The 26615-nt window shown below is 43.3% G+C and overlaps 1 protein-coding gene across 2 annotated transcripts in view; it reads left to right on the top strand.

The window, feature by feature from the left end:
- ZNF608 (zinc finger protein 608) overlaps positions 1 to 26615 on the top strand; it is a 115028-nt gene that overhangs the window by 80539 nt on the left and 7874 nt on the right. For both annotated transcript variants that reach the window (XM_012751782.3, XM_012751781.3), the window contains exons 4-9: positions 16067 to 16154; positions 16640 to 19094; positions 20722 to 21139; positions 21706 to 21878; positions 24004 to 24157; positions 26234 to 26315. In XM_012751782.3, coding sequence (XP_012607236.1) covers positions 16067 to 16154; positions 16640 to 19094; positions 20722 to 21139; positions 21706 to 21878; positions 24004 to 24157; positions 26234 to 26315 — 3370 coding nt within the window. The remainder of the gene's footprint in view (positions 1 to 16066; positions 16155 to 16639; positions 19095 to 20721; positions 21140 to 21705; positions 21879 to 24003; positions 24158 to 26233; positions 26316 to 26615) is intronic.

The raw sequence follows: 26615 nt of genomic DNA, 5'->3' as shown, positions 1-26615 counted from the left end.
TTTACCAAATTTCTATTTTAAAATATGGCTTAACATAAAATTAGGCTAATTTAATTAACTAGGATTAAGCTTTAAAGGCCACAAATTATTAAACAGATTAAACACGCTTGCACGTACACACACATAGAGCAAACCCAATTTGTATTGTGATCATTTGAGTTGCGACAAGACTAGTCAAATTAAGTCACCAATCTTCTAGGGAAAAATGTATCTTTACTATATTATAAAGACAAAAATATTGAAGTTGTTTCCTTCCCATGCCCTTTCCTTTTATTAGGAGCCAGATACATGATTCCTAGTAGCCTAAAGACCTGACATTTTAAAGGAAACTACTCTATTTGTGTCATTTGGAGAGCATGAGATATCTAAAAGCATATTGGGAAAGAAAATTATCTTTCTGCATTCCAGTTGTTTGGTACCAAGAAACTGCTTGTTAGAAACTATGGGCCACTTGTCGAGGACAGTTGCTGCAGGTGCCACGTCTAGTCTGTGTCAAGAAGGATCACAGCAGGAAGGCATCACCTGAGTTTTCCAGTATTGATAGTCATGGATGTGTAGCCTGGGATTTGCATTGCCAAGCAATAAGTTAAATAATTTTATGTCTTCTTGAAATCAATTTCTTGTGATCACACATGCAGATTGAAAACTATGGCTTTAAGATTTACATTCAGCGAATAAAATTTACGTTCCCTGAAAGGCAAAGAAGGCTGTCATTTCATGCTTCCTGACCTTCATTGTCTGTTTCCCTTTGGTACACACAAGCAGCCTGGTACGCGCAGACGTACATGCCCATTATGGAAAGATAGCTTTCTGCTCTGTCAACTTTGTTTTATAAAAGCTCTGTTTTCTTTATTGCCTTTATCTATTACATCTGTAAAATTTATTTAAGCAATGACAAATCTCTCTTTGGGGCCCAGAGTCTGGGAGAATAACCACTGGCAGGCTATTGGGAGGAGATTTGTTGGATATGACTGTTCATTAAATTGCAAGGAGTAGTGGGAGAGGCCAACAGTCTGGATCTGCTGTGGCTGGGCGGGCTATGGTCTGTGTAGAGAGCTTCTACATCAGGTGAGCGACGAATGTACCTCATCAATTGCTTTTGCAATAGTTCAATGAAAGTGGATGGCTATTAAAATCCCAGAGGAAGTTTTCCTGGCTTCTTTAACTTGTACGATTACTTATCCCACAAAAACTTCTAATAAAAAAAAAAATAGAAGATACATAAAACCAAATTATTTACATCTATATCATTTTCAGATTATTTTTAACCCTTTTCACTTGCTTGCTTTTTTCTTGATTTCTTTATTCTACTCGGGATTTAATTTTTTAAATACCCCAGATTTTACAAAGCTCGGCGGTAGAATAAAAAACTAAAGTTTCTTTTCATACAAACATATTTATTTGGATTTTTCAATATTTCAAATTATTGATACATTCAAAGAGTAATTTTTATCTCTATAATTTTTGCTGTGTCGAGTCACACTCGACATCCGAGTGCAAAGGGTTAAAATGGAAATAATCAACTGAAGTGAGCTCCTTCACTTAGGAGATACCAGATCAGCTGATGAACAGTTTTCAGCTTTGCAGTTTTCACTTTTCTATTTTGATTTGTGTACATAATTATAATACAGGCGTTCTTCTGTACTTTTATTTTAACATTTCATGTGATTGAAGAATGGCGATTCAGCAAATTAAGTTTCTAACCATTGGTGTGCCGGTAAGTATTTAACAACTAGCTCTAGGGTGGGAGTTGCAGGGTGAGAGCCCTGACTTGTTGGGACGGCTGTTTTCCATGTGTACATATCACCGCCACGGTCAAGTTCAAGCTTTCAGTGGGATGCTCCTGAAGGCGGTGTTGGCAAGAAGCCTGTGGGGTCAGCAGCACATGACGTCCGCAGCACACCACCGGTCTTCACTGGGAAGACCCGACTCACGCTTGGACACTGTTTATGTAAACTTATGTGACACATATAGGAGCCTGGTACGGGAAGTCAGACTGCCTGTGTTCCATATCTCTGACTTTCTAACCTGGAGCAATCAGCCTGTTAAGCTTTCCAAGAGTTAATTTGCTCATCAGTAAAATAGCGATAATAAAAGAACCTGACACATAAGCTCTGAGGAATAAATGAGATAATCTGTGTATAAACACTTACTACTCTTGTGACCTACACATAGCAAAGCACTCAATCAACGTTCCTTATATTTATTTTCTGTCTTTACACCCTGGGGACAGAACACAAATGTTAACTACCTGATGTGTAAAATAATGCTTATTTTATTAGTTTTGAATTGCCTTCTTTGAAGCTTCTGAGGAAGCCCCAAATTCAGCTTTACCAAGATTCAGTGAGCAAATCTTGAGTTCAGTTTGTCTCTAGGCTTAACAATATCAGCGATTATGATTCTGACCCCTTGCTGCTTCTATATTATTAATATAAGACTTAAAATTTAGACTCTGTCTTTATACAGAAGCTACTTGAATATTTCAATTGATTATTTTCTGAATTGTTGCCTAAGTTATTTCTCAAGGAAGTTCTTTTATATAGGAACTGCCTATTGAGTTTTGTTTTGAATACTTTACAAAATATTTTTGGCCCCAGTAGCCCATTGTATTTATGAGTTTAATGTACTATGATGGTGTATTCTGGGTTGTTAGAAATTAAGGACTTTAAAAAATTTGTAAGCTCCAGATACAAGGCTACAATTTAAAGGAAAAGGTTAATCGCAAATTTTAGTTTTTCTTGATCTAATTCTCTCCAGTGTTAAAGTTAAGTTGGAGTGAATGGCACCAGAAAACATAATCCGCTGCACCAAGAGCCTTTAGAGAGACAGAAAGCATTATTCTCTTTAACCAGCACTTTTTGGAAAGCTTATCAAATTTAGTATTACTTTCACATATCTTGGAGTCAATATATTATCAAGCACACAAATGGAGCAGAATTTAAAATGGCTTTCTATTCACTGGTTTGGGAAATTGTGCACTAATTCATATATGGTAATTCATATACTGGGATGTACTAAAATAAGGTAACATAATACCTTGGCTAAATGTCTGAGGACATTTGTGGCCCAAAATTTCTCAATCAAAAGTTAAGTAAAAAACTGAGCCATTTAGTGCTGAGTGCTTTTCTCCAGTATGTACCCAAGAAATTTGATTTCCAAAATATCAACGTATGCTATCTCCCTGGAAGCATTCAGATTCTAGCCTATCATTTTCCACTTTCAACACGGCTTTTGGGGGGTTTTTGACGCTTGCTGCGTGGCAGGCCTGGTCTGGCCCCGGTGCAGTGAGAAGCAGACCTGGACTCCCTGTGGCACATTCCTTCTCCCCGGCCAACCGCCGTTTCCCTGTCTCTTCCCTGAGAGCCCTATTTGGGTAAGAGGAGAAAATAGTTTGCCTGTTTTTCAAAGAAAACCAGAAAGCCTTTGGACCAATAATTCTGCAACCCCTTAGAGTGCTGAATTCTTCTGGTGAAGCCTGAGTGGAATCTGAGACTCTTTACCCTGAGGCTGTCCAGTCCGTTGCTGGTTGTTCACAAATACAGCTACCAATTTCAGCTGAAAAGGATCTTTAGTTATTTTAAGCAAAGACATCAGAAGGAAATAATAGGTTTCCACTTTATTCCTCCATCAGATATTTTCCTGCCCCGTGTACTAATCTCCACAGATACTTGCTGTGAAAAAATGTATTTATTGTTCCTGCGCCAACTCCAAGTGTTGGCATTGTCCAGCCAAACACTCCATGTTTGTACTGGTATTAGATTCAGCGATTCAGGCACTGTGGTGGTTACTAATCACATTTTTGTCCAGAATATTTTTCTGTGTATGTGTGTGTGTGTGTGTGTTTAACTCTTTAGAGAATTACAAGGCAACCTGGAAAGATGTTGAAATGTTTGGTGTATAACACACACCCTGATGATGAGCTGCAATTAACAGTGCATTGCTTTCTAGAAAAGACTCTGAGTCTGCCCTGCAGGTCAGAGTCAATAAAGACTGAGTTACTAACAATCGTCTTTCTCTTGCTGAAGCCTTGGACTTAACCCTAACTTCATCAGACCAGCGAAGAAGAGAATAATGCGGACAATAGGAGTCCTGAAGGTTGACTTGGGCCTAATGCATGGAGGCAGTAAAAGCTGTCAGAGAGCTTGATGGATCGGCTCCACTCCTCAGCCCCCAGTGCAGAGCACTAATGTTCCTGCCTCTTCTGAGAGGGCTGGTGTGCCACCTGGGGTCAGAACTTATCAGCCTGTGGGGCTAATGTTTCAGACGAGGCCAAAGTGCAGTCAATAATTTATACTGAAATTTTTGCTTAGATTCGCAAGGAAAGCAGGTTTTGACTTGAATTCCTCAGTCTGTCCAAGAAAGAAGTCTGAGCCAACTTCAGATCTTCCTGCTATCATCACCATTGTGTGTATTAATAATACTTAAGATGAAGTTTAATTGAAGAAGAGAATTAAAGTCATCATGAATTATTTATTTAGCAGTTAACATTTGGAGCCACGTTTCAGGAGTTTCAGAATCAATAGGTGAAATGGGAAAAGGAAACACCAGTAATTTTGAATTTATTAAAAAACAAAATCACCTCTAGAATGTAATAACCAGGTCAGGTTAAACTAGAGTGACTTCGGAAACTATTAAGTGTCCATGGGGATCGTTGGTTTAGAGGCTCTGGAATTGAGTTTCGTAGTACTGAAAACGTGGAGAGAAATGTTAGGTAACATCAAGGACTCGAAGAGATACAAATATCAGAGAGGAATTAGATTGCAGTTAGATGCCTTAAACATTTCATCTGGTTTGCAGAAAAACGTACCCCAAAATTAGCTTACACGGGTGTGTGTGACTGTGCACGTGCAGGACCTCTCAGTGTCCGTGTGAACATGCGTATTTACACATACAGAGTATAGAAATAGACAGTAAGCAGTGACACCGAGCCGGGCTGGTCAATCAGTAACCAGCTAAGTTTTGTTCTGCTCCAGCAAAATGACGACTTTGCTCCAGTAAGTGCTAACAAAGGCCCTTTTACCTTCCCTCTGCTCCAGGAGAGGACTATTAGTCACACTTCATTAGGCTTGTTTACAGAAAAGAGCTGGTCTCTAAGCACGTTATTGAAATACTTGTAACTCTGTTGGGCTTTTTTTCTTTGCTGAAAGATAAGAACTTTGGAATGTGGAATGGGGGAGGGTGGGAAGGCAGCTCTCACCATTGTCAGGAAAACTGGTCTGTCCAGATGGGAATTGGAAAGATGGGTACGCATTTAACCTGCTCTGTCTCCCTCCCCAGAGCCTTGCCAGTGTCTCTCATGTCTGTTGTCACTGCGCTGGGGAGCTTTGATTTTGCCTTTTGTAATTTAGACAGATGTGGGGCGTTCAGTTAGCTGTTCTGAAAACTTGAAATGAGGTTTCCTTACTCTTAACTCGTCCAGAGAGGAGGCTTCAGTGATTTAGAGCCGCATTTCTCAATCGACTTTACTATTGAGTGGTCAGATGGGGAAATGTTTGCTTTACACAATAGATGCGTTAGGAAAGATAACTTTATATTGGCTGAAATTGGCGGTAAATATAGTAATAATAAAAGAAGACCTTAAGGTTGGGATTTGTAGTCCTTAAGGTTCTACAAGATGGGTGCGCCACATCTGCAGGGAGCCTGGCCGATGCCCGCGGCCGGGCTGCAGCCGACAGCATGTGGGCACTTACTCTGGCCACACCGCTGAGTGGGGGTCGCAGTGTTTTGGCATCTCCCCCATTCTTCTGTTTGTGACTTGGAGTTACACAGAGTGTGAACGATGAGGAAGCCATGGTGCGTGTGCTGAGCGTGCCAGTGGCGTGTTAAATGCTTTACCTAAATCACATCTCATTTAATGTTCATATTATCCATACTGTTTTATAGATGAAGAAACTGAGGCTCAGAAAGGTTTAGGTCAGCTCAAGCAGCAGCAGCTACAGAGTGGGCTGTGACCCAGGCGGATCTGTCTCCAAAGCCACACTTCCAGGCGCCTGGGTGCTCCATTCAGTCACTGCTCTTACTCTTTCTTCCTCCCTAGCCCTCAACACCCGCTACAGACCCAACTCCTTAGAGCTGATTCCCTCAGTTTTCCCTACGACATCCTGAACCCAAGTCCCAGTGTGTGTGTGAGCTCCCTCCCACGCTGCCTGGGGCTCGGCCACCTCCAGGTGAGCACAGGGAGGCTTACCTGGGCCGGGCCCCATTCACCCTCTTGCCTAGCATCTCTGCCATCCACATTCCTTGTTTCCTTTCTAAATTTGCAAAGACGATGCCTTTTGGGTGACAGACAAAATGTACCCCTTTGCATGCCAAGTACATGCAGATCCTGCCCATCTACACACACACACACACACACACACACACAGGGGTTGGGAGGCAGTGCCCCTATTTTCAGCTGCTGTTATAAATTGGTATTTTAAATTTCAGTGAGTGGAATAATAGCAGAGTGATCATCTCCAGTAAATGTTGTTGGCCTTTGTAAAGCATGGCTTGTTCAGAGGTTTTATGATTTACAGAGGACACAGCTGGTGGCCAGCAGAGCCGTAGGAATGTGCGCTCTCCTGGGCCTGGTAGAGCTAGAGATGAAAAGAGCCCAGAGCTGGCACAAAAGCAAATAAGCGCTCTGACTTTAAATAAAGCATCATAATTTATAGGAAGCCTGGCTCTTCAATCCCAGTGAGATACATGGATCAGTAGCAGCTTTTTGATGTGGAGCATAATTGTCAATTGGTTCCCACTGTCTCCTTGTATCTCAAGGACTGCGGATGGTAAGAAATTACTTTAAAACACAGTCCTATAATCTGTAGTTGTATTACACATATGTTGACAAGCAATTCCACAGAATTTAAACCTGAAGCTCTGCTAATCACACACGCCTAGGCTGGTGCTGATGTGCAAGAAGTGGTGGGTTCGTGAGGAAGCCTCGGTGACTAGAGGCGTGGGGAAGGCTGGTATCTCTGCATTCCCTTTTCCTTGCCTACGCCCCTCCCAAGGCATATGAGATTTTTCATTCTTACATTTTATTTCCTTTGCATCTTTCAGTCTCATTCATCTCAGTAATGAGTCTGCCTTCCCCCCTCTCCTCCCTCCCCTTCTCCTGCCACTGGGGAAGGACTGAATGAGAAGCAGCCTGCCACTACAGAAAATAGGGAAGTGGCTGAGCACTGCTAATGACTTCTCAAATTCAGAGCGTTTTACACCCTTCTACAGAGTACTTGCTTTTGTGGGGGAGTCGTGTGGTGAGAGAGTTTTTGCGATATTATTTTTGTCAGGTTTTGCTCTTCACCCATTTTTCCAGTTGAAGTCATGGCATCATGGAGAGCTTGGCTATAGGAGTTGTTAGCTAAAAAGATCCTGTAATTAATATGAAGTGCAGGAAACGACTGGAACCGATGATTTGAACGGCTGCATTCTTTGAGCTGCTTATCTTCCGTGGCATGTGAGCCTGACAGTGGGAGTGAGCACAGGCGTTTCCCTCTCACTCTGGGAGACCCTGGCCATGTGCTGTGTGCCCAGGGCCACTGAACACAGCTGTCTCCTAAAATAACACTCTTAAGAAAGGAATGCCTGTTAGAAGGTGATATCATAAGAACTGTGTCATTATTAGGGCTCATGGTAGGCCTATTTCAGTAAATATTTATAAGTACCTTTCCCAAATTTATGAACACTTTTGTTTAAAGGGAGGAAAAAACATCTCCTAATGAGCTGATGATAAAAGCTTATGAGACTGGATTGAGGACGGGGAGCTGGTTCTGTTATAGTCAGCATCAAACCTTTGTCTTCCTAGGAGAAAGGAAAGAGGAAGAAAATGAGAAATCGTTCTGCTATTCCAATGAGGAAACTGTGCTTAAAGAAGGGAGAGGGTGTGAGGAACCTGTGGGCACTAGAAACCATCATCTGAACTCATCAGATTTCACATGAAACAGTGGGTGCCTGAGAGGGAACAGGAGAAAACCCAAGTTTAGAACTTGGCATCGGAAATCAGAGTGGTGTTGCTTATTTCCCTGTCGCCAAGCCTCAAAGGAGGCAGCTACTTACTGGAAAGTTTAATCGAAGACAAGAAATGAAACCTCTCGGCACAGATGTATACCGACACGTACTCCATAGACGTACATAATTCAGCTTATGCATTTGAATCGCTTCACATGTCTGCCTCAGGAGACTTTATGTTTTTTGTTTGATTCCATCCCCCTGTCCCTCTTTGTCCCTCGAATCCTGCTGTGTATTGCCTGAGCGTTGATGGACCACAGCCTGAGAACCATCCTCTTGGGGTCCGGGGGTGACTTTGATGCAGGCCAGTTAAGTGTCTCTGACTGGCTGTCCTTGCGGAAGCAAGCTCAGGGCTTGTGCTTCTGCCCCTCCTCAGCCCTCTTCCTGCCTCCTGCAATGTGGTCACCTCAAACCTGTTCTCCTGACGGTCTCCAAGTCGGGGACTCTGGGCACCTTAGCAGAAACTATTAGAGGAACTGCCTAAGCAATAAGAAGCACATAGTGCTTTGTGAATAATGCAATATATGTATATTTTTTAAAGCTAGCCTCAAGCCATCAAAGGGCAGTGTTGCTTTAGGATATGTCTGCCTAACTTCAAAGAAATATTTTTGTTATCAATCATGTTTAAAATTATTTTCTAAAGATCTCCATATGACTTTTTTTAAATGATGCTCTTTGCTACCTAAAATGTATATAATTACACCTATGACATTTGATAACTAGGAGACTTGCTAGAACATATGTTCTGATGATTTAAAAGAAGTAAAGCATCTCTTTCTTCGATAAACATTAATTGATCTTTAATGATCTGTTTTGATTTTTTTTTTTAAGTTACTTCTTGGCCTCTCGAAGTTTTCATGAATGCTTACTTAAACTTGTGTAATGTTTGGTCAATGAAAATATTGTCACCACCTACATATGTGGCACAGGCTCCCGTGCAAATGTATGGGACAGGATGTTAGTGTTCCCAGCGGTGCCTCACAAAAGCCTTATTTCTGCTCCCTCTTCTTACCCACAGGGCTCCTTAACAGGCCATTGTATTTTCTAGAAGTGGAAAAGGATAATGTTACTAGGAAAGCAAGAAAAAGAAAAGCAGCAAGAGCTTCTTTTAGCTGACCAGTCAACTGGATATTGACCACCTGTCTTCATGGGAAAGAAATAGATGGCAGTGAATAAGCGAGAGTCTAGTTTTCCAAGAAGCTCAATGATTTTCCCAAATCAATACAGCTCATCAGGCCTCAGAACAAAGGCTGCGGGGGAGGTGACAGTGATGGAAGTGGCTGTGTGTTCTTTTGTGTATTAAACCATAAGACCCATGGGGAAACAAGGTTTCTTTAGCTGCGTGGTTTTTTTTAAGGGCTTATTCAATGTATTTAGGGGGGGAAATCCTTTCAGATTTTTTTAAAGATCTCCATAGATGATATACTGATGAGCAAATGTACTTTTGAAAGAGATAAACACAGTCAAGTAAGAAAGCCTACCATCTTTTAAAAGGCAGATTAGAACAGCATTTTGCCATGGCTTTTTGGTATTGGCTAAGGTTTCATTTTTTTATTTGTTATTTATGGGTTGGGTTTAGATGAACCAAAAAGAATCTCTTGGTTCTCAGATTAACCTCTGGCAAATAAAGACTCAGAACTATCCTCCCATAAACGAACCGTGTTCCTAATGTCCTGAAAATAACACCAGACTCTCACAGGAATGCTGAACTGTCATCTGAGAGGTTATAATTAACGTAGATAGAGTGATGCCAACATAGTCCAGCCACCGACAGAGAAGATCCATCCAAACCAGCAATTTTTAGCCCTTCAATCCTTTCATCTCTAAGCTCACTGTGCCTTCACGAAGTAGTACATTAACACAGAGCAGTGTGTGCCGGGTTTATGGCTGGGGTGGCGGCACACTGGGGCATAAAGTGTCTCATTACACTTCCCTTTGTTAGTGCTGCCCTGTCTCCCAAGCTCCACTGCTGTACACTGTTTACTCAGATAAAGTCCAGTGTTCAGGGTGACTAATCGCTGCACTGTGTTCCAGATGGTTTGATTACAGGATGTGGTTAAAGTGACTCTTCAAACATTCAGCCCAGCAGTAGGGCTCTTAAAAAAAAAAATACTGCATTTTATGATCATGTGACAACACTTACTTTTCTTGTCCTGGTGCTCCATATATACTTGGCATAGGTAATGGGAAAGTCCCTCTGCTTTTTGGCTGGCAAGTATTTTATGGGCAACCTTAGTTGTAAATTTTAAATTTTCCCAAATAATTATAAACTCAACTTTGTCCTTTGAAGAAGGCTCTATCTGAAGCTGGAACAACAGATAAATATACAAGATTCAGCTTTTTAAAAAGTACCAGTATTGAATATAGCAGAGTGACAGCGACAAAATATGGGGGGAGGGAGTTCTAAACAAAGGAATGGTGATAAATCACACCTTGTTCAATAGTTACATTGTATAAAAATGTAGGGTAATGTGATATCCAAAATATATGAACTTTATCCTGTATTCATGAAACCAGAGTATTGTAGCATTTTTATTGTCACTAATGTTTCACTAGAAAAATACATAAAAGGAAAGAAATGTGTAAATTAAAAAAAAAGGGATTATGGCATAAATGGGTTACAATTTGGTGTTCTTAGAATGAGGTTTCTGTTTTCTGCCTGAGTGCACACCAAGTCCATCCAGATGTGGTAGTCTGAATAAACGTTCAAAAAAACTTCTGTCTGATTCCAAATTCAGCATTTGTAATGCTTGGCAAAGACTTCTATCCCAGGGATGAAGCACTTTAAAGACTCTGAAACAGTCTTGAAACTGTAATGCAAACAGAGTTATGCCTATCCACTGGGAAATCAGGCATTTACCCAGTTCTTGAGGAAACAGCTTCACAAATACCAGAAATAATAATTCATAAACCACATTTATAACATCTTGGGAGCAAAATCTCTCCACAGAGAATGTCTATCATCTATAAGCTAGTAGGGGATTATGCCTATTGAAGAAGTATGATAATAGAGAAAAGAACTCACTGAGTAGGATTCAGTCTAGACTGTCTCTCCTCAGTTCCCATGTAGTTAGTTCCTGGGTGTTTAATGAACTCTCACTGTGAGCTGGGCCTGTGCTCCCAGGGTCTGTGGGTACAGACACAACTCCTGTTTTTAAGGAGTGTCATCTGGTTGGAAGAGACAGGCTTACTGTGTATATGAGTGGAATGAAATGTGACGGGGCCATTAGGGTAGGACAGATAGTCTCACCACATCCAGACATGGCGAGGGCATTTGGTGCTCACCCGACAGAGTGGGTTGTGTATTCCTGGCAGGAGGAGATTCCTATTGTCATTCAGGATCCCAGCTGAGGGAGACGTACCACTTTCAACTTGAGGCCTTCACAGTCGTGGTAGTCATTTCCATCATAGCAGCAAGAAAGAGAAGGAGACTGGAAGAATATGCATAGGAGGTTCTTATGGGCCAGGCCTGGAGGTGGCCTGTGGCAGCTCACTCACTTTTCTTTGTGGGACTTGGTCACACGGTCGCATCGAATCGGTAGGGCAGCGGAGAGAGAGTGTGGCTCCGAACCCAGAACGGGAGGCACACATGGCTCCTTGTGAGCTCGCGCGTGCGTGCAGCCCTGGCGACTGCGGAGAGAGTGGCCGTCCTCTGGCGGTGTGCGTGGTCTGTGCATGAGTGAGGGAGGAGTCACAGAAGTGATGGCCTTTGATTAGTCTTCATTTGCTCCTAATTAGGAACTTTAACTTTCCTTGAGGATTTGGACAGAGGCATCTTCAAGGGTTTCGTTCAGGGGAAATAAAAGTGTGACATGCGGAACAGTTGAAGGAATTTGTGTAGGCTGGAGGGGGGAAGGAAGAGCGTAAACTGGAGGTGAGGAGAATGCCAGCATAGTCACTGTCTTTGCCTGGATGGAAGGAAGGCAGTCAAGGGGACATGGGTGGACTGCTGTGCTATCAGAAGACACAGCCAGGACCAAGGTATTCAAAGACAAATTTAGTTTAGCACCAGGAATAACTTTCTAACAAGACGGCTGGAAAATAGCCAGGCAGTCCCGAATGGATGCTGGTGAAATCCTCTGTGATTAAGCTGGAGGAGGAAGGGTCCCATGCGGACACACCCATGCACTGAGGGCTTTGCACCAGCAGTTGGCTTTCTCATCTCATAGCTATCGTATCACTGGGGCCTTGGCCCATCATGGCCCTCTTAGTCTCACAGTACCTTGCAAGCATAGGCTTCTACTCTAATTACTAACTTTCTGCAACTTGTACATTACTAACTCAGATTCCCAGTGTAAGTTCCTGTTTGGTCGCCTCTGCTTCAGGTGCTCATCTCTGGTCCAGTCGGATGAGGTCAGGGTTAGGATCACTGATCTGGGAGTCTGATCACCCAGGCTGCCCTCTGAGCAGGGAAGGTGGGCAGGGCAGACACTGTGAGCTATCACATCCAGGATCTGCTCTAGTCTAATGTGACGGCCTAAGGGGCTGCTCTGTAAATGCAGGTAGTGTGCAAAGCTGTACAGATTGGGTGGCATTCCAACTAAAACGTGGCCGATTCCATAGCCCCACATAGATACCTGATGTGTACCCCGTAGACACAGTAAATGTTGGATGGGCTTGACCATCTCCCTGCAAACTCTGTGCTGAGGAAATAACAGAACATTGCGACTGGAATCCTTATGAGATCTCAGGGCTTATTTGGCTTCTATAGGTAAGAGATTGGGGTTGTAAAATAAAGACCTTGTTCTTATTAAATGTCCTGTAGGTAGTATGCCTCTGCGGGCAGCATCAGATGCTGTATCCGTATCTGAGACAAAGTGTTAACAATGCAAAGAAGAAAACCATGTGTGGTGAGCACAGTGTCAGACCATCCATTGTACTGTTCAGCTGTAATTCTTTATTAGTAATAAGCCTCAGATATTTTTCAATATAAAATGTTACAGTGTAGGCATTAGTTCCTTGAGAAAGACCATGACCAGTCCATGGGTAGAAAGGGGAGGATAATAAACCTGTTGGGATACTTGCAAATATAAAGATGAAAAGGACTCAGATAGAGTGTCCTTAGCACCTGCCTCACAGGCTAGGTGTTTGAAAGAATAAATGTGCATTAAAATAACATTACACTTTTTGGAATAAACTTATTTCCAATTTATATAAGATAGTGAGAAATATAACTTTATGCCTGCCCAGATTTATAAAATTCAAATTTGTACTCTTAAAGGACTAATTTTCATCTTGGACATTTATATAATAAGTCTGCTTTCTATGACCGTGGGTTACATAATGTTCAAGATTTTAAGATTTCAGCAAAATAATCAAACTGCTACTTGTTTTAGAACTAACATGCCACCTTTCCCCTTGGCCCTTCACAATAGTGTGTTGTCTAAACATAGAGTCTCCTACAAAGAGACAAGACACTGTGTAGTTTGTATGAGAAACATTCCTTAAGCCTTCATTCATATATAAAGCGGCAGATTTGGCTGTGTAAACACGTGTGTGTGTGTGTGTGTGTGTGTGTGTGTGTGTGTGTGTGTGTATTCGCATGTGAATTCTAGGCAGATTTAAATATTCTGTGGCATTGGGAAGCGGCTTGGACATATAAAGACAGACACAAGCACACGCATCTAATTAGCATTGCTGGATGGGGGCTGTTCAGAGTATCTCCCTGGGAGTAGAACCTTTTAAACACGGAGTGCTTCTGGAAAAATAAGGGTGACTTATTCAGGCCTTTTGAAGTTGAAAATGGACTTCCCTTTCCAGGATTTTATTTCCTCCCAGTGCAAATCACAGCAGCATCACTTGTCCCTAGACAAGAGGTCTGCCTATGTGGCTTCCAGACAGAGTAGCGGGCGACGCGCGCAGTGTGCGGTGTGGAAGTCGCCACTGCGGTCCAGCCTTTGCGGCGGCTTCGGCCAGCAGCCGGTAGCGGTGGCTGCCTGCGGGCTTCGGGTGCCGCGGTCCCCGCGAGCGGCGCCCTCCCGCCGGCCGCCCGGCCGCCCCTCGGCCCGGCCAATCAGACGCCAGCGTTCGCCGCGGGCGCCGGCCAATCCGCGGCCCGCGCTCGCTGGAAACGCGAGCCCCTTAGGGGAAAAGCAATAACAAAAGCCTTTCACTGCAGACAAATGTTAAGTGTCTGTGCAGACTTTTCCTGTTTTTAATTTTATTACTGCAAGAATGGAGGGTTTGTTGTTTCTTTCATGTTTCCTTTCAAGCAATTTTAATTATACATTTGTGCTACATCAGGGCCCCCAGAACGCAGTGATCCAGCCTATTGCATCCAAAGCTGAAATGCAGTAACCTTCTGGCGATACAGATACATTCCTGCACTGTAAATATAGCTGACACGCTAAAGAATTTTAAGCAGCTGCAAAGGTCTTTGACACCACACACAGTGCCCCAGAGAGCAGATGATGAGAAAACCACTCAGTCTTCCTCTCCTCTCCCAGCCCTCCCCTTTCCTGAAGGGATGAGCTCATAAAGAATCCTTTCCTCCAATTGTTCTGTCTTGTGCACATTTTGACCAAATGCCTAATTATCACTGATTTTCGTCGCAATATGAATTTTTATACTCAATGGTTTTTTAAAAAATGTCCTGAGGGAATTTCAGTGGAATCAGGCGTGATTTGAGGAAATGCTTGCTTTGCTCTTCCTAGCCTTTCCCCTGCTAGCCTATTGCCACAACGGGCAGAATTTACACTGAGTAAGTTCAGCTGTTGCCTAAGTAATAGCAACATGGACCATATGGGAAACAATTTTTAAATCTCCTTTTGAGGCTTTTGAAAGAAATTCTTCCTCCCCACTACTTGAATCTCAGCCATTCAGACATTTTACCTGCTGTTAAGTGGTTTCCAAGGAAATGAGTCTTACCTTGTGAGGTTTCCCTTAGCATCGAGGAACTCAGTACAGGTTTTTTGTAAAATTCAAAATGGCAGTGGTAATGCAAGAGAGCAAACCAGCTACAAATAGACTTTGAGTAATGTCCTCTGGTGTTTCCAAGAAAGAATGGGAGTAGGTGCAGAAAAGAAAACAAAGGCTCACTTATATATTTCATTTCCTTACCCTAATATTTTATGTACGTTTCAAAATCTAGGTCATATTAAAATACACTTTAAAGGAGTGACTTTTTAAAAATATGGCGCTAGTCCTCTAGAGAAATAAAGAGGATGTTATATTTTGTTTCTCTGTGACATTTGGTATACTAAGTGCACTTAAGTTTAGTAATTCACAGATGCAGTGCTAAATTAAATTGTCTGTCTGCAAAGCAGTTGGGAAAAGCAGAATGGCTTGCAGGAAACAAGTGTGTTGGTTTTGAGATTTCTCTTCTAATCCTCAATGGCAAATGCTTACCAAAGTTGATTCTAAAGATAACCCCAAGAGCAAATCTATTGTGCACATTTATTTTCTTAAGAGGGCTATTTTAGGAGTCCTTAATATGAAACAAGACCAAACAGTGAAACAGATACCACAGCAAGGCTGATTATTGTCTCACAAAGTCAAAGAGGGAGGATTAGGAAAGAGAAATCATAGCTGATTGTCTACTATCTGGACTCTAAGACCCTACTTTCCCCTCTATGCCTATTTTTATACACCTGCATAATTTTTTCTTAATATTTAGTAAAAATCCCCATTATTTTATGTTGTTGAATTAGAAACAAAACCGATTGCTTTCGGTCACCTTCTGCTTTAAGCGCTGGTAACTGGCGCTTAGTTGATGTTGGCTGCTTGCCAAACGAAAGCAATTATGTGTAATAATAGAAAAATTAAGAGGTGAGTGTTGCTGTTTTACAGCAGGACATGGCAAAAACCATTTCCTTCTGTCAGCAGTATCTTGATTACACTCTCACACACAGTCTCACCCTTTTGTACCACATGCGCACGCGCACGAATGCACACTCACATTATTTCCTGTGGGTTTTAACTTGAGGTCACCGAAACCAGAAAGAGGAAGGATGCAAACCACAGCTTTTGAAAGCAAATTAGAATAGAACTTTGCTGGTAAAAAATAGTAATAATAAATGAAGTGGAAATAGAGTAATCCATGCTAACCGTGATCCTTTTCTTCCCCCACCACCCACAGGTGTCCTAGTGGTCAATGTCACGTGGAGGAACAAAACTTACGTGGGGACCCTGCTGGACTGCACCAAGCACGACTGGGCCCCTCCCAGGTACAAACAGGGTCTTTATCTCTCTCCTCCCATCCTCTCTTTGCAAGGAAGCTATAGCGAGAGGTTAATAGTACATAAAGGTCTGCCTGTAATTGAAACCAGGCAAAAGAGAATTGAACAATTCAGGACTGAACACAGTAAAATGCAGATGCTGGATTTCTTTTCTATCAGGAGATCTCACTCCCCACCCCTTCTCTCTCTTCTTTGTTTTCTTCTTTTCTCAAAATGGGAATTTGAGCTGGATTGGAAGCTAGCTACCTGAGCTGTTTTCCTTTCATTTTCTGAGAAAGAATATAAGCTGTTGGTAGCCTGTTCTTTTGCAGGTGTTGGAAATTGTCAGTGGAAGGACAGGGTCTCCTTTCCTTGGCTGGGCCCAGCCCTTAAGCTACGGGGGTGTGGACTCCTCTTTGCTGCACTGTGTGCCTTGTGATTTCACCTGGCTCTTTCCAGGATGCTCATCTTGACGTCTGTTCCTTGCTCCCTAGGTTCTGTGAGTCGCCGACAAGTGACCTGGAGATGAGAGGCGGCCGGGGCAGAGGGAAGAGAGCGAGGTCCGCTGCGGCGGCCCCGGGCTCTGAGGCCAGCTTCGCCGAGTCCAGAGGGCTGCAGAGCAAGAACAGGGGTGGGGCCAATGGGAAAGGGAGGCGGGGCAGCCTCAATGCCAGCGGACGAAGGACACCCCCAAACTGTGCCGCTGAGGACATCAAAGCCAGCCCTTCCTCCACCAATAAAAGGAAAACCAAGCCTCCGATGGAGCTGGACCTGAACTCCAGCTCCGAGGACAATAAGCCTGGGAAGCGTGTCCGCACAAATTCGAGAAGCACTCCCACCACCCCTCAAGGGAAACCAGAGACTACCTTTTTGGACCAGGGCTGCTCTTCTCCAGTGTTAATCGATTGTCCCCACCCAAACTGCAACAAGAAGTACAAGCACATTAACGGCCTGAGGTACCACCAGGCGCATGCACACTTAGACCCAGAAAACAAGCTGGAGTTCGAGCCCGACAGCGAGGACAAGATCTCGGACTGTGAGGAGGCCCTGAGCAACGTGGCGCTTGAGTGCAGTGAGCCAAGCACAAGTGTATCAGCTTATGACCAGGTGAAGGCACCAGCATCCCCTGGCGCTGGGAACCCCCCTGGGACCCCCAAGGGCAAGAGGGAACTGATGAGCAATGGCCCGGGTTCAATTATCGGTTCTAAAGCTGGGAAGAATTCTGGCAAAAAGAAAGGCCTTAACAATGAACTGAACAACCTTCCGGTAATCTCCAACATGACGGCCACATTAGACAGTTGCTCGGCGGCAGATGGCAGTTTGGCTGCCGAAATGCCTAAACTGGAAGCAGAAGGATTAATTGACAAGAAAAATTTGGGAGATAAAGAAAAGGGCAAAAAAGCTAACAATTGCAAAATGGACAAAAACCTTTCTAAACTAAAAAGTGCCCGGCCCATCGCCCCTGCCCCAGCCCCCACTCCCCCCCAACTAATTGCTATACCTACCGCCACCTTCACGACCACCACCACGGGGACGATTCCTGGGCTGCCCTCCCTCACAACAACTGTTGTTCAGGCTACACCAAAGAGTCCTCCATTAAAACCTATCCAACCAAAGCCCACGATTATGGGAGAGCCGGTCACCGTGAACCCAGCTCTGGTGTCACTCAAAGACAAAAAGAAAAAGGAGAAGCGGAAGCTAAAGGACAAAGAAGGGAAAGAGACGGGAAGCCCGAAAATGGATGCCAAGCTGGGGAAACTAGAGGACTCCAAGGGGGCCGGCAAAGACTTATCTGGGCATTTTTTAAAGGAGCATCTCAACAAGAATGAAGGGCTGGCCAACGGGCTGTCGGAGTCCCAGGAGAGCCGCATGGCCAGCATCAAAGCCGAGGCTGATAAGGTTTACACTTTCACAGACAACGCGCCCAGCCCTTCCATAGGGAGCGCCTCGAGGATGGAATGCAGCACTTTGGTGAACGGGCAGGCGCCCCTGGCACCCCTGCACGTGTTGACCCCGAATGGCACAGAGAGTTCAGCGGCCAAGACGAGCAGCCCGGCCTATTCGGACATATCCGATGCTGCTGACGACGGTGGTTCTGACAGCAGGTCGGAGGGCATGAGGTCCAAAACCAGTTCCCCATCAGATATCATTTCTAGCAAAGATGGCATTGTCAAAGGGCATTCTGCAACTGCAGCACAATCATCTCAACTGAAAGAGTCCCATTCTCCCTATTACCACGGCTACGATCCTTATTATTCTCCAAGTTACATGCACCCCGGACAGGTCGGCGCCCCTGCAGCTGGGAACAGCGGGAGCACGCAGGGAATGAAGATCAAGAAGGAGTCTGAGGAAGATGCCGAAAAGAAAGACAAGGCCGAGCAGTTAGATGCGAAGAAAGTGGACCACAGCTCTGCGTGCTTGCAGCCCCAGCACCAGTCGGTGATCACTCAGAGGCATCCCGCGCTGGCCCAGTCGCTCTATTACGGCCAGTATGCCTACGGGCTCTACATGGACCAGAAGTCCCTGATGGCCACCAGCCCTGCCTATAGGCAGCAATATGAGAAGTACTATGAGGACCAGAGGCTGGCAGAGCAGAAACTGGCCCAGACTGGGAGAGGCGAGTGTGAAAGGAAAAGTGAGCTCCCCTTGAAAGAGCTGGGCAAGGAGGACAGTAAACAGAAAAACATGCCATCGGCCACAATCTCAAAAGCTCCCTCTACTCCGGAGCCTAACAAAAACCATTCTAAACTAGGGCCGTCAGTGCCTAATAAAACTGAGGAGACAGGTAAATCGCAGCTTCTCTCCAATCACCAGCAGCAGCTTCAGGCCGACAGCTTCAAAGCTAAGCAGATGGAAAACCACCAGCTTATTAAGGAGGCTGTAGAAATGAAATCTGTCATGGACTCTATGAAGCAGACAGGTGTAGACCCAACCTCGAGATTTAAACAAGTAAGATTGTGGAGCGTGGCCCCACCAGAGAGAGAGCAGTCTGACACTTGTTCATGTCTGGGCTTGATCTGGTTAGACTCTGACACAGGAAAGAAACCGACCTTAGGGTTTTTTCCTCTTCCCTTGAAAAACATCTTAAGATTCTTAGGAGTTTCATGTAGCCCTAAAGTGTACATTACTATTTCCTTGTCATGTTGTGTAGCAAAAGGAACTGTGGGCATGCACTTTGCAGACCGTGTTCCGTGCCACTCACTCACTCTGTGACTCTGACAGGGTCCCTTAATTTCTCACTTAGCATTCCACTACCAGGGGCTGTTGAATTCCCTTCTGACCCTCAGATTCTGAATCTGAGCTCTAAAATATTTTTTCTTTTACATTTCCGAATTTCTACTAGCATCTTCTCAGATTACTAAAACTGGGTCCCTAAATTCACACTTTCTGTTCATCATTTTAATAAAATTCGGGGCCCAGCTGTCCTTGGCGTGGGGTTTGACATGCCTAGATCTCCGTTTTACACTGTGTGAAGTGCCGGGAGCAGAGCTCGGTGCTGAGCCGCGTGGGGACAGTGGGGGGAGGGGCCTCAGCTCTAGCCATCCTAGAGCCCTGTGCTCGGCCAGCCTGAGAACACCTGAAAACTGGTCACCATGAAACCACCATGTGCTAGCACTTTCTGTCACAGCCCAGACATCCTGACTCACTGCGGCGCTGTGAGCATCGTACCGGCATTTCCCGGCACCGCACCCCCCAGCCCCGCCCCGTGCTCCAGAGCCCGGGTGCATCGGTGCAAGAACCCTTCCCGCCCCCACACATTTCTGCCTAGAGCTGGGGCTTAGGCCCAACCGTGAGTGTTCCCCTAGGTGCCTGGGTGCCCAGTGGGTTTGTGTCGTGAATGGCTCGCAGGTCAAAAGGCCATCCAGAGTTCTCACGTGCCCCACTTCCACACCTAAATCAGGCTGTCGCTTCACAGGGCTGCATTGGAACAATACGATTTGGGGGTTTATAGATGGCTTTGTTTTTCCAATAGAGAAGCCATAATGTGTGCTATTAATTTGAAATTTTGTTTTGATTAAGATGTTAGCACATAATGAGAAGTGAGCCAATATATTAAGCCTCAGCTGCAGTAGATGAAGAAAATGTATTAGGAAACCAAGAGTTTTTCCTCCTAAGTGATGTTAATAGCTATAGCAATTACTTAAATTTACTATTATTAGCTTGAGTTGGAGTTTTTAATATTCTTTTTACCTATGCAAGGTATTAAAAGGAAAATGAGGATTGGATTAAATATGTCTGAGGATATTATTTAATGTTGAGAAATGACATTTAGGGCCCAGCTCTGAATTCTAACTGACCTTAGTTTGAAGCCCAGCTCCACAATTGGGCATCAGTGTGACCTTGATATTGCTTGAACTTTAAAAACTTAGGTTTTGTCTTCTGTACAAGGGATCAGTAATGATGCCTACCTCAGACATATTACTGTGAGAGAAGCACATAAAGCTATTAGCACAATGCCTAGCACACACATGAATGTTCACTTAATATTAGAATGGTACTGTCACAATGATAAATAAGTTTTCTTAAAAATGGAAATTTTAAAACAAATCTGTTTTGTTTTCTTCTCAAAACTCAGGATCCAGATTCAAGGACATGGCATCATTACGTATACCAGCCCAAGTATCTGGATCAGCAAAAGCCAGAAGAACTTGATCGAGAGAAGAAATTAAAAGAGGATAGTCCAAGGAAAACTCCTAATAAAGAGAGTGGTGTGCCCAGCCTTCCTGTATCATTAACGAGCATCAAAGAGGAGCCCAAAGAGGCCAAGCGCCCTGATTCTCAGTCAATGGAGGAGAACAAGCTGAAAAATGACGATCGAAAGACCCCTGTGAATTGGAAGGACTCTCGGGGAACGAGAGTGGCTGTGTCCTCGCCCATGAGCCAGCATCAGTCGTACATACAGTACTTGCATGCCTACCCTTACCCACAGATGTACGACCCCAGCCATCCTGCATACCGCGCTGTCTCTCCCGTCCTGATGCACAGTTACCCTGGTATGTGTGTTCGTCCTAACCGTATTGGAGGGAAGAGGCTATGTTCAAATATTAGCTGTTATTATAAAAACTCAAGATGCATTAGAAGCTTCAAGAATGACATTTGTTTTGCTTGTTTTTATGCTGCTTAAAGTCCCAAAGATGAAACAGATTTAATATAAGATTTTTTTTTAAATGAAATGTCAAGAATCCTCCGCTATAGTTTCCATAGTCTCTGATGGTCTGCTATGGCTGTTAGACTGACAGATACTTTATTGCCTTTGAAAATATTCTAAGCACTTACTGTCATAATCATTATAGTTACTATTCCTTTCACTTAAGCGGACACATAAATGTATGAAATGGCTGTAAGCTCAATTCTGTTTATAACCTCCATTCATCAGGATGAATTAACTGGGAGAAGAAAATCGGAGAACCTAGATACAGTTTAACGATGATGTAGCTCATTCTTAACGTAGCCCCCTATTTTAAGATCTCCGACTCTTATCCCAAATTCACGTGACCCAAATGATTTTTTTTAAAGACGTAGCCCATAACTTGATATGGCATTTGTTGTTTATCTGCAGGGGCCTATCTCTCTCCAGGATTTCATTATCCTGTTTATGGGAAGATGTCAGGGAGAGAAGAGACAGAGAAAGTCAGCACCAGCCCTAGCATCAACACGAAAACAGCCACTGAATCTAAAGCACTGGACTTGCTCCAGCAGCATGCCAACCAGTACCGCAGCAAGTCTCCTGCTGTAAGCCTCCTTTTGTTGTTGCTTAAAAGTACTGTGTTTGGGGAGAAAGGGGATCAAGCTAGACAACAGTCTTGAAATATAAATGGTTTTGGAACCCAGCTGTGATTTCAGGATACTGTTTTATCCTAATACATAAAGAATGGAGTGTCAATAGTAAGATACTTTCTTTCACATGAGGGAAAATTATTGTTCAAGCATGTATGGTGATAGCAAGCTTTTCTGCTGCAAAATCTAGTATACCTTGCTTACCTGGGAGGATGCTCATTAGGTGGAAATTTAAATTCATAGGAACCAACGTTTGGTGTGAAATATTTCTGATAAAACTTTGAGAAATTAGATAACAAAGAACTCTATTTCGTAGCATCCTTTGTAAGTAGTTCAGAGGCTATAAACTGTCGACCTATTGGGGAAATCAAGTTTTTAAAAAATGTTTTCTTTTGGGACAGCTTTTATAAACCAGAGATTTTACATTCAGATGCTCTTTCTCTCTCTCTCTCTTTTTTTTTTAGACAGAGTCTCACTCTGTTACCTAGGCTAAAGTGAGTGCCATGGCATCAGCCTAGCTCACAGCAACCTCAAACTCCTGGGCTCAAGCAATCCTCCTGCCTCAGCCTCCCAAGTAGCTGGGACTACAGGCATGCACTGCCATGCCCGGCTAATTTTTTCTATATATTTTTAGTTGTCCAGTTAATTTCTTTCTATTTTTAGTAGAGACTGGGTCTTGCTCTTGCTCAGGCTGGTCTCAAACTGCTGAGCTCAAATCCACCTGCCTTGGCCTCCCAGAGTGCTAGGACGACAGGTGTGAGCCACTGCGCCTGGCCTGCTTCTCTTAAGATAATAGAAATTCTGGTCCAAAATGACATGGCAGTAATTGATGGGAACAAGTAGCCCCATGTAGGCAGTATGTCCCACTCCCACCAATGTGAGATGTATGTAAATAGACCCTCCCAGCCTGCATCACTCGTCTTTGTTGTTAGCTTGACTTCTGTAGAGATTTGAGTTTTCTACTCCGGCTATTGACCGTTAGTATTCATATGGTCGGCGTTCATGGTGGGGGCTCCATCAGGAGCAAAGCTGAGGTCCCGTGACATGGAGTAGCTGTTAAGCTCATTCAGGCGCTAGTTGGAGTCTTGCACAGTGTGCGCTCATATGCGAGAGCGAGTCACTGGGCTGAGGAGCGAGGACTGCATCTGCTATTTTTTGGCCCTGACTCATTGCTGTCCCCATAGCAACCCCGCTGAAGTATGCGGACGTGTGTCTTTGTGAAAGACAGCTCTCCACCCAAACGTCAGCTGCCAGTTCGAGAGACTGTTATGAAGAGAGACTAAAGAAAGACTATGATGGTTCTTGGCTAGAAAAGAGAAGTTTAAAGTAAATTAAGATACAGTAACTGTGATGTGAATGAGTCTGCCAGAGACTCTATAAAGAAACTAGAAAAGGTGATCTGAGTCTTTTTCTGTAAGTCCTCCTAGTACAAAGATTTTTTCGTAAACGAAAAAGAGAACTTTAGTGAAAGAATGGTTACACTCTAAAAGGTAGAAATGCATAGGAAACACACTTTCCTTAACCAAATTATGATTTGGGAGAATGGGAGCTTCTCTATGAGTGTTTAAAATGGAGAGATTCAGAATGTGGGCATATACTTTAAATTGGCATATAATATTAGGATGTATATTTTCAGTAGAAAAAAATGGATACAAATATGTTTAAAATTCAGAGATAAGTTTTCCCTACAAAATATAAATGAAATGAAAGTGTAATTAGAGAACTTGACCTTAAAGAAATCTCCAAAACTATTTCTTTTCCTTGATCCATATGTACAAGTTGTTTCTGGGAAGATATCGGGTGGATTCTCAACCTGCAGTTATGAGTGAGATAGAGAGAAGTCCTCTTATTTCAGTCATTTGAGGAAAACATTGGTGCCGCTCAGCTTACTTTGGGTAGAGTAATTGTTTAGGGTTGGCTTAATCCCAACTGAAACTAATGCCTATCTTTTGAAATTGTCTTCAATTAATAAAGAATTCTAAGTATCTGTCTACCTTTTAATCAGTAACAAAAGGGGTGTAGTACCTTCAAGTTGTTTTCCGGAGATTTAAGAGGGGAAAATGTCTCTTTTCTGTCGCAGCCTGTGGAAAAGGCCACAGCCGAGCGGGAACGGGAAGCGGAGCGGGAAAGGGACCGCCACTCCCCCTTCGGCCAGCGGCACCTGCACACGCATCACCACACCCACGTGGGCATGGGGTACCCACTCATCCCGGGGCAGTACGACCCTTTCCAAGGTCAGCGGCTCCATCGTTACTGTGTCTTTGTCATTCTGCTTTGGAAAACAATTGCTAAAACTGCCTTTTGAATCTTACAATAAAAATACTGAGCTTTGAGTCAACATTAGTTCTAGGGACGGTTTTTAACACTTACTTCCTAGTATTTTTTAGTGACACAGTTAAGGCTATTCCCACATCTTTGTATTCTATTGAGATGTGAAAGGGCTACCAGTTAATACTTGTCACTGGTTGATGGTATCAAGGAGGCTTGCTGTTATCTCACACACCAAGGGTGGCGGCCATGCCTGGGGCACTGAATATAGCCATCAGAAGATCAGATATCTACTTCAGGGAAATTGTAGGAAAAAAGGGGAGGGACAGTGGGAGGCTTTGAAACTACTTGTCCTGATTTCTGCAGGCCTTTTAAGTTGCTCTGTTCCCATGGAAGTAATGGAATTAACATGATCAGGTTTAACACTTTTTATAACCTAATTCAAGGACTCTTCACAGCTCTTCACTGCTGTGACTCTTTCACTAAAGATGAGCTTTGAGAAATAGAAACATATTTTAAAAGCTGTAGAATTGATGTGAGGGATCTTTAGTTTGTGGTGTGGTAGTTGAGCATGTAGTATTTGTCCCATCTCTGTCACCTCATGGGGTAGGTAGTGGCACCATCTTTACCAAAAGATCCATTTGCTAGGATCTTGCTCTCAGTTGGCTCAGACTGCCATGGCAAAATGCCACAGCTTATGTCACATTAAGCAACAGAAATGTATTTTCTCACCGCGCTGGAGGCTGGGAGTTCCAGACCAGGGTGCCGGCAGGGTCGGTCTCTGCAGAGGCGTCCCCTTCCAGCTTGCAGGTGGCCACCAGCTTGTTCTGTGCTCACGCGACCTCTTCCTTGTGCATGTGCGGGGTGGTGGGGTGGAAGAAAAAACCCTCTTATTCTGGTGCCCCTTCTTGCAAGAGTACCAATCCTGCCATATTAGGACCTCACCCTCACAACCTCATGGAACCTTAATCACCTACCTATAGGCCCTGTCTCCAGGTACAATCACACTGCGGGTTAGGGCTTTTTATTTTTTATTTTGGGGAGACACAATTTAGTCCATAGCACTTGCCAAGATGCCCCTTATCTTTCTATATGAATATAAAGTAAAATGATATGTTTGGAGGTATTTCCACAAATGGGAAGTGATAAACAAGAAGGGGTCATTTTTATTTATTTAACTCTTGTTAGTTGGTGTCAACTAGTGGTGTTAATAGAGAGCATCTTTGTTTCCCAGACAACTTATATTGAGTGTGAGAAGAACTTGGAAAGAAACGAGTTTTATTTCTAATGCATTACATCTATATAAAAATAAAGTATATATATGAACAGGAAATCTTATCACTTTCAAGATATTATTGTTATTGTAATGTGTTAAGTTATTAATACCGCTGGAAAAAGAAAATATATCCAAAAAAGGACATAGAAGGAGAGGGTAATCTCACCTAGTTTTGTATTTGTTTATTTTTCCCCAGGACTGTTTCCTATAAAATTTCAAAGAATTCTCTATTAGGCAAATTCATGCCATTTGGAGCTATTAGAATCTCTGACTGCTACCTTTGTTTTGCAGGGTAAAAGTTAAGAATATTTCTAGGTTTGATTCACTGATTCCATGTACATTATGGAATGCATCATGTCCAGTCACTGGGGAAAATGTTAAAGTGATAAAAGTTATTATGAAAGTATTGTATTCTAAGCAAATAGCATGCCGCTTCTATAATTCACTATGACTTTTGCTTCCTGTTGTTACCTGGTACCTATTATTTCTCCTGAGGTTCCCATTCAGGAATGCACGTGAACCATTTAGCACCACACAGAGCCAGAGAGATGGGATGCTATATCCTCTTTGAATAGCTATTAAGAAAACCACAGAGTATTTGATAAAGGGTTAGATATTGGATAGACCAAGTTGTTTGTTCTCTGTCCTTGCCGCATGTTTAGGAAAGGATGCATTGCTGCTGCTGTGCCTGCAGCCTTGCCACTAGGCCTGTGTCTACTCTTACCTTCCTGAATGTCACAGAACCTTTACTTTTCACCCCCATTAGGCTTGACCTCTGCTGCCCTGGTTGCCTCTCAGCAGGTGGCTGCCCAGGCATCTGCATCTGGGATGTTTCCTGCACAAAGAAGGTAAATATCCTCTACATTTTGAATTGCTTTTCTAAACAGAGACATGTTGATCTGTTGTTCGTCAGGAGGAAGCAAGTATAGGGTTTTTAGACAAAAAAAGTTAGCTCCTTGGATTTTGTATCATTGTAATGAATATGCGTATTATGCTGGTGTACTTCCCGTGTGACTTGCATTCTGTGTTGTAGGTTAGTAATTAACTGATTCCGTTTTTTTAGACAATTGACATCTTCTTAGGTTATCCTCACAACTTTGGTAAAATAATTCACCATGACATGACTCCCTTTGTTTTATTATGTTTAA

This window comes from Microcebus murinus, chromosome 11, assembly GCF_040939455.1.
Source record: "Microcebus murinus isolate Inina chromosome 11, M.murinus_Inina_mat1.0, whole genome shotgun sequence".
In the NCBI taxonomy this organism is placed as follows: domain Eukaryota; kingdom Metazoa; phylum Chordata; class Mammalia; order Primates; family Cheirogaleidae; genus Microcebus; species Microcebus murinus.
This window is presented reverse-complemented; position numbering and strand designations above follow the sequence as displayed.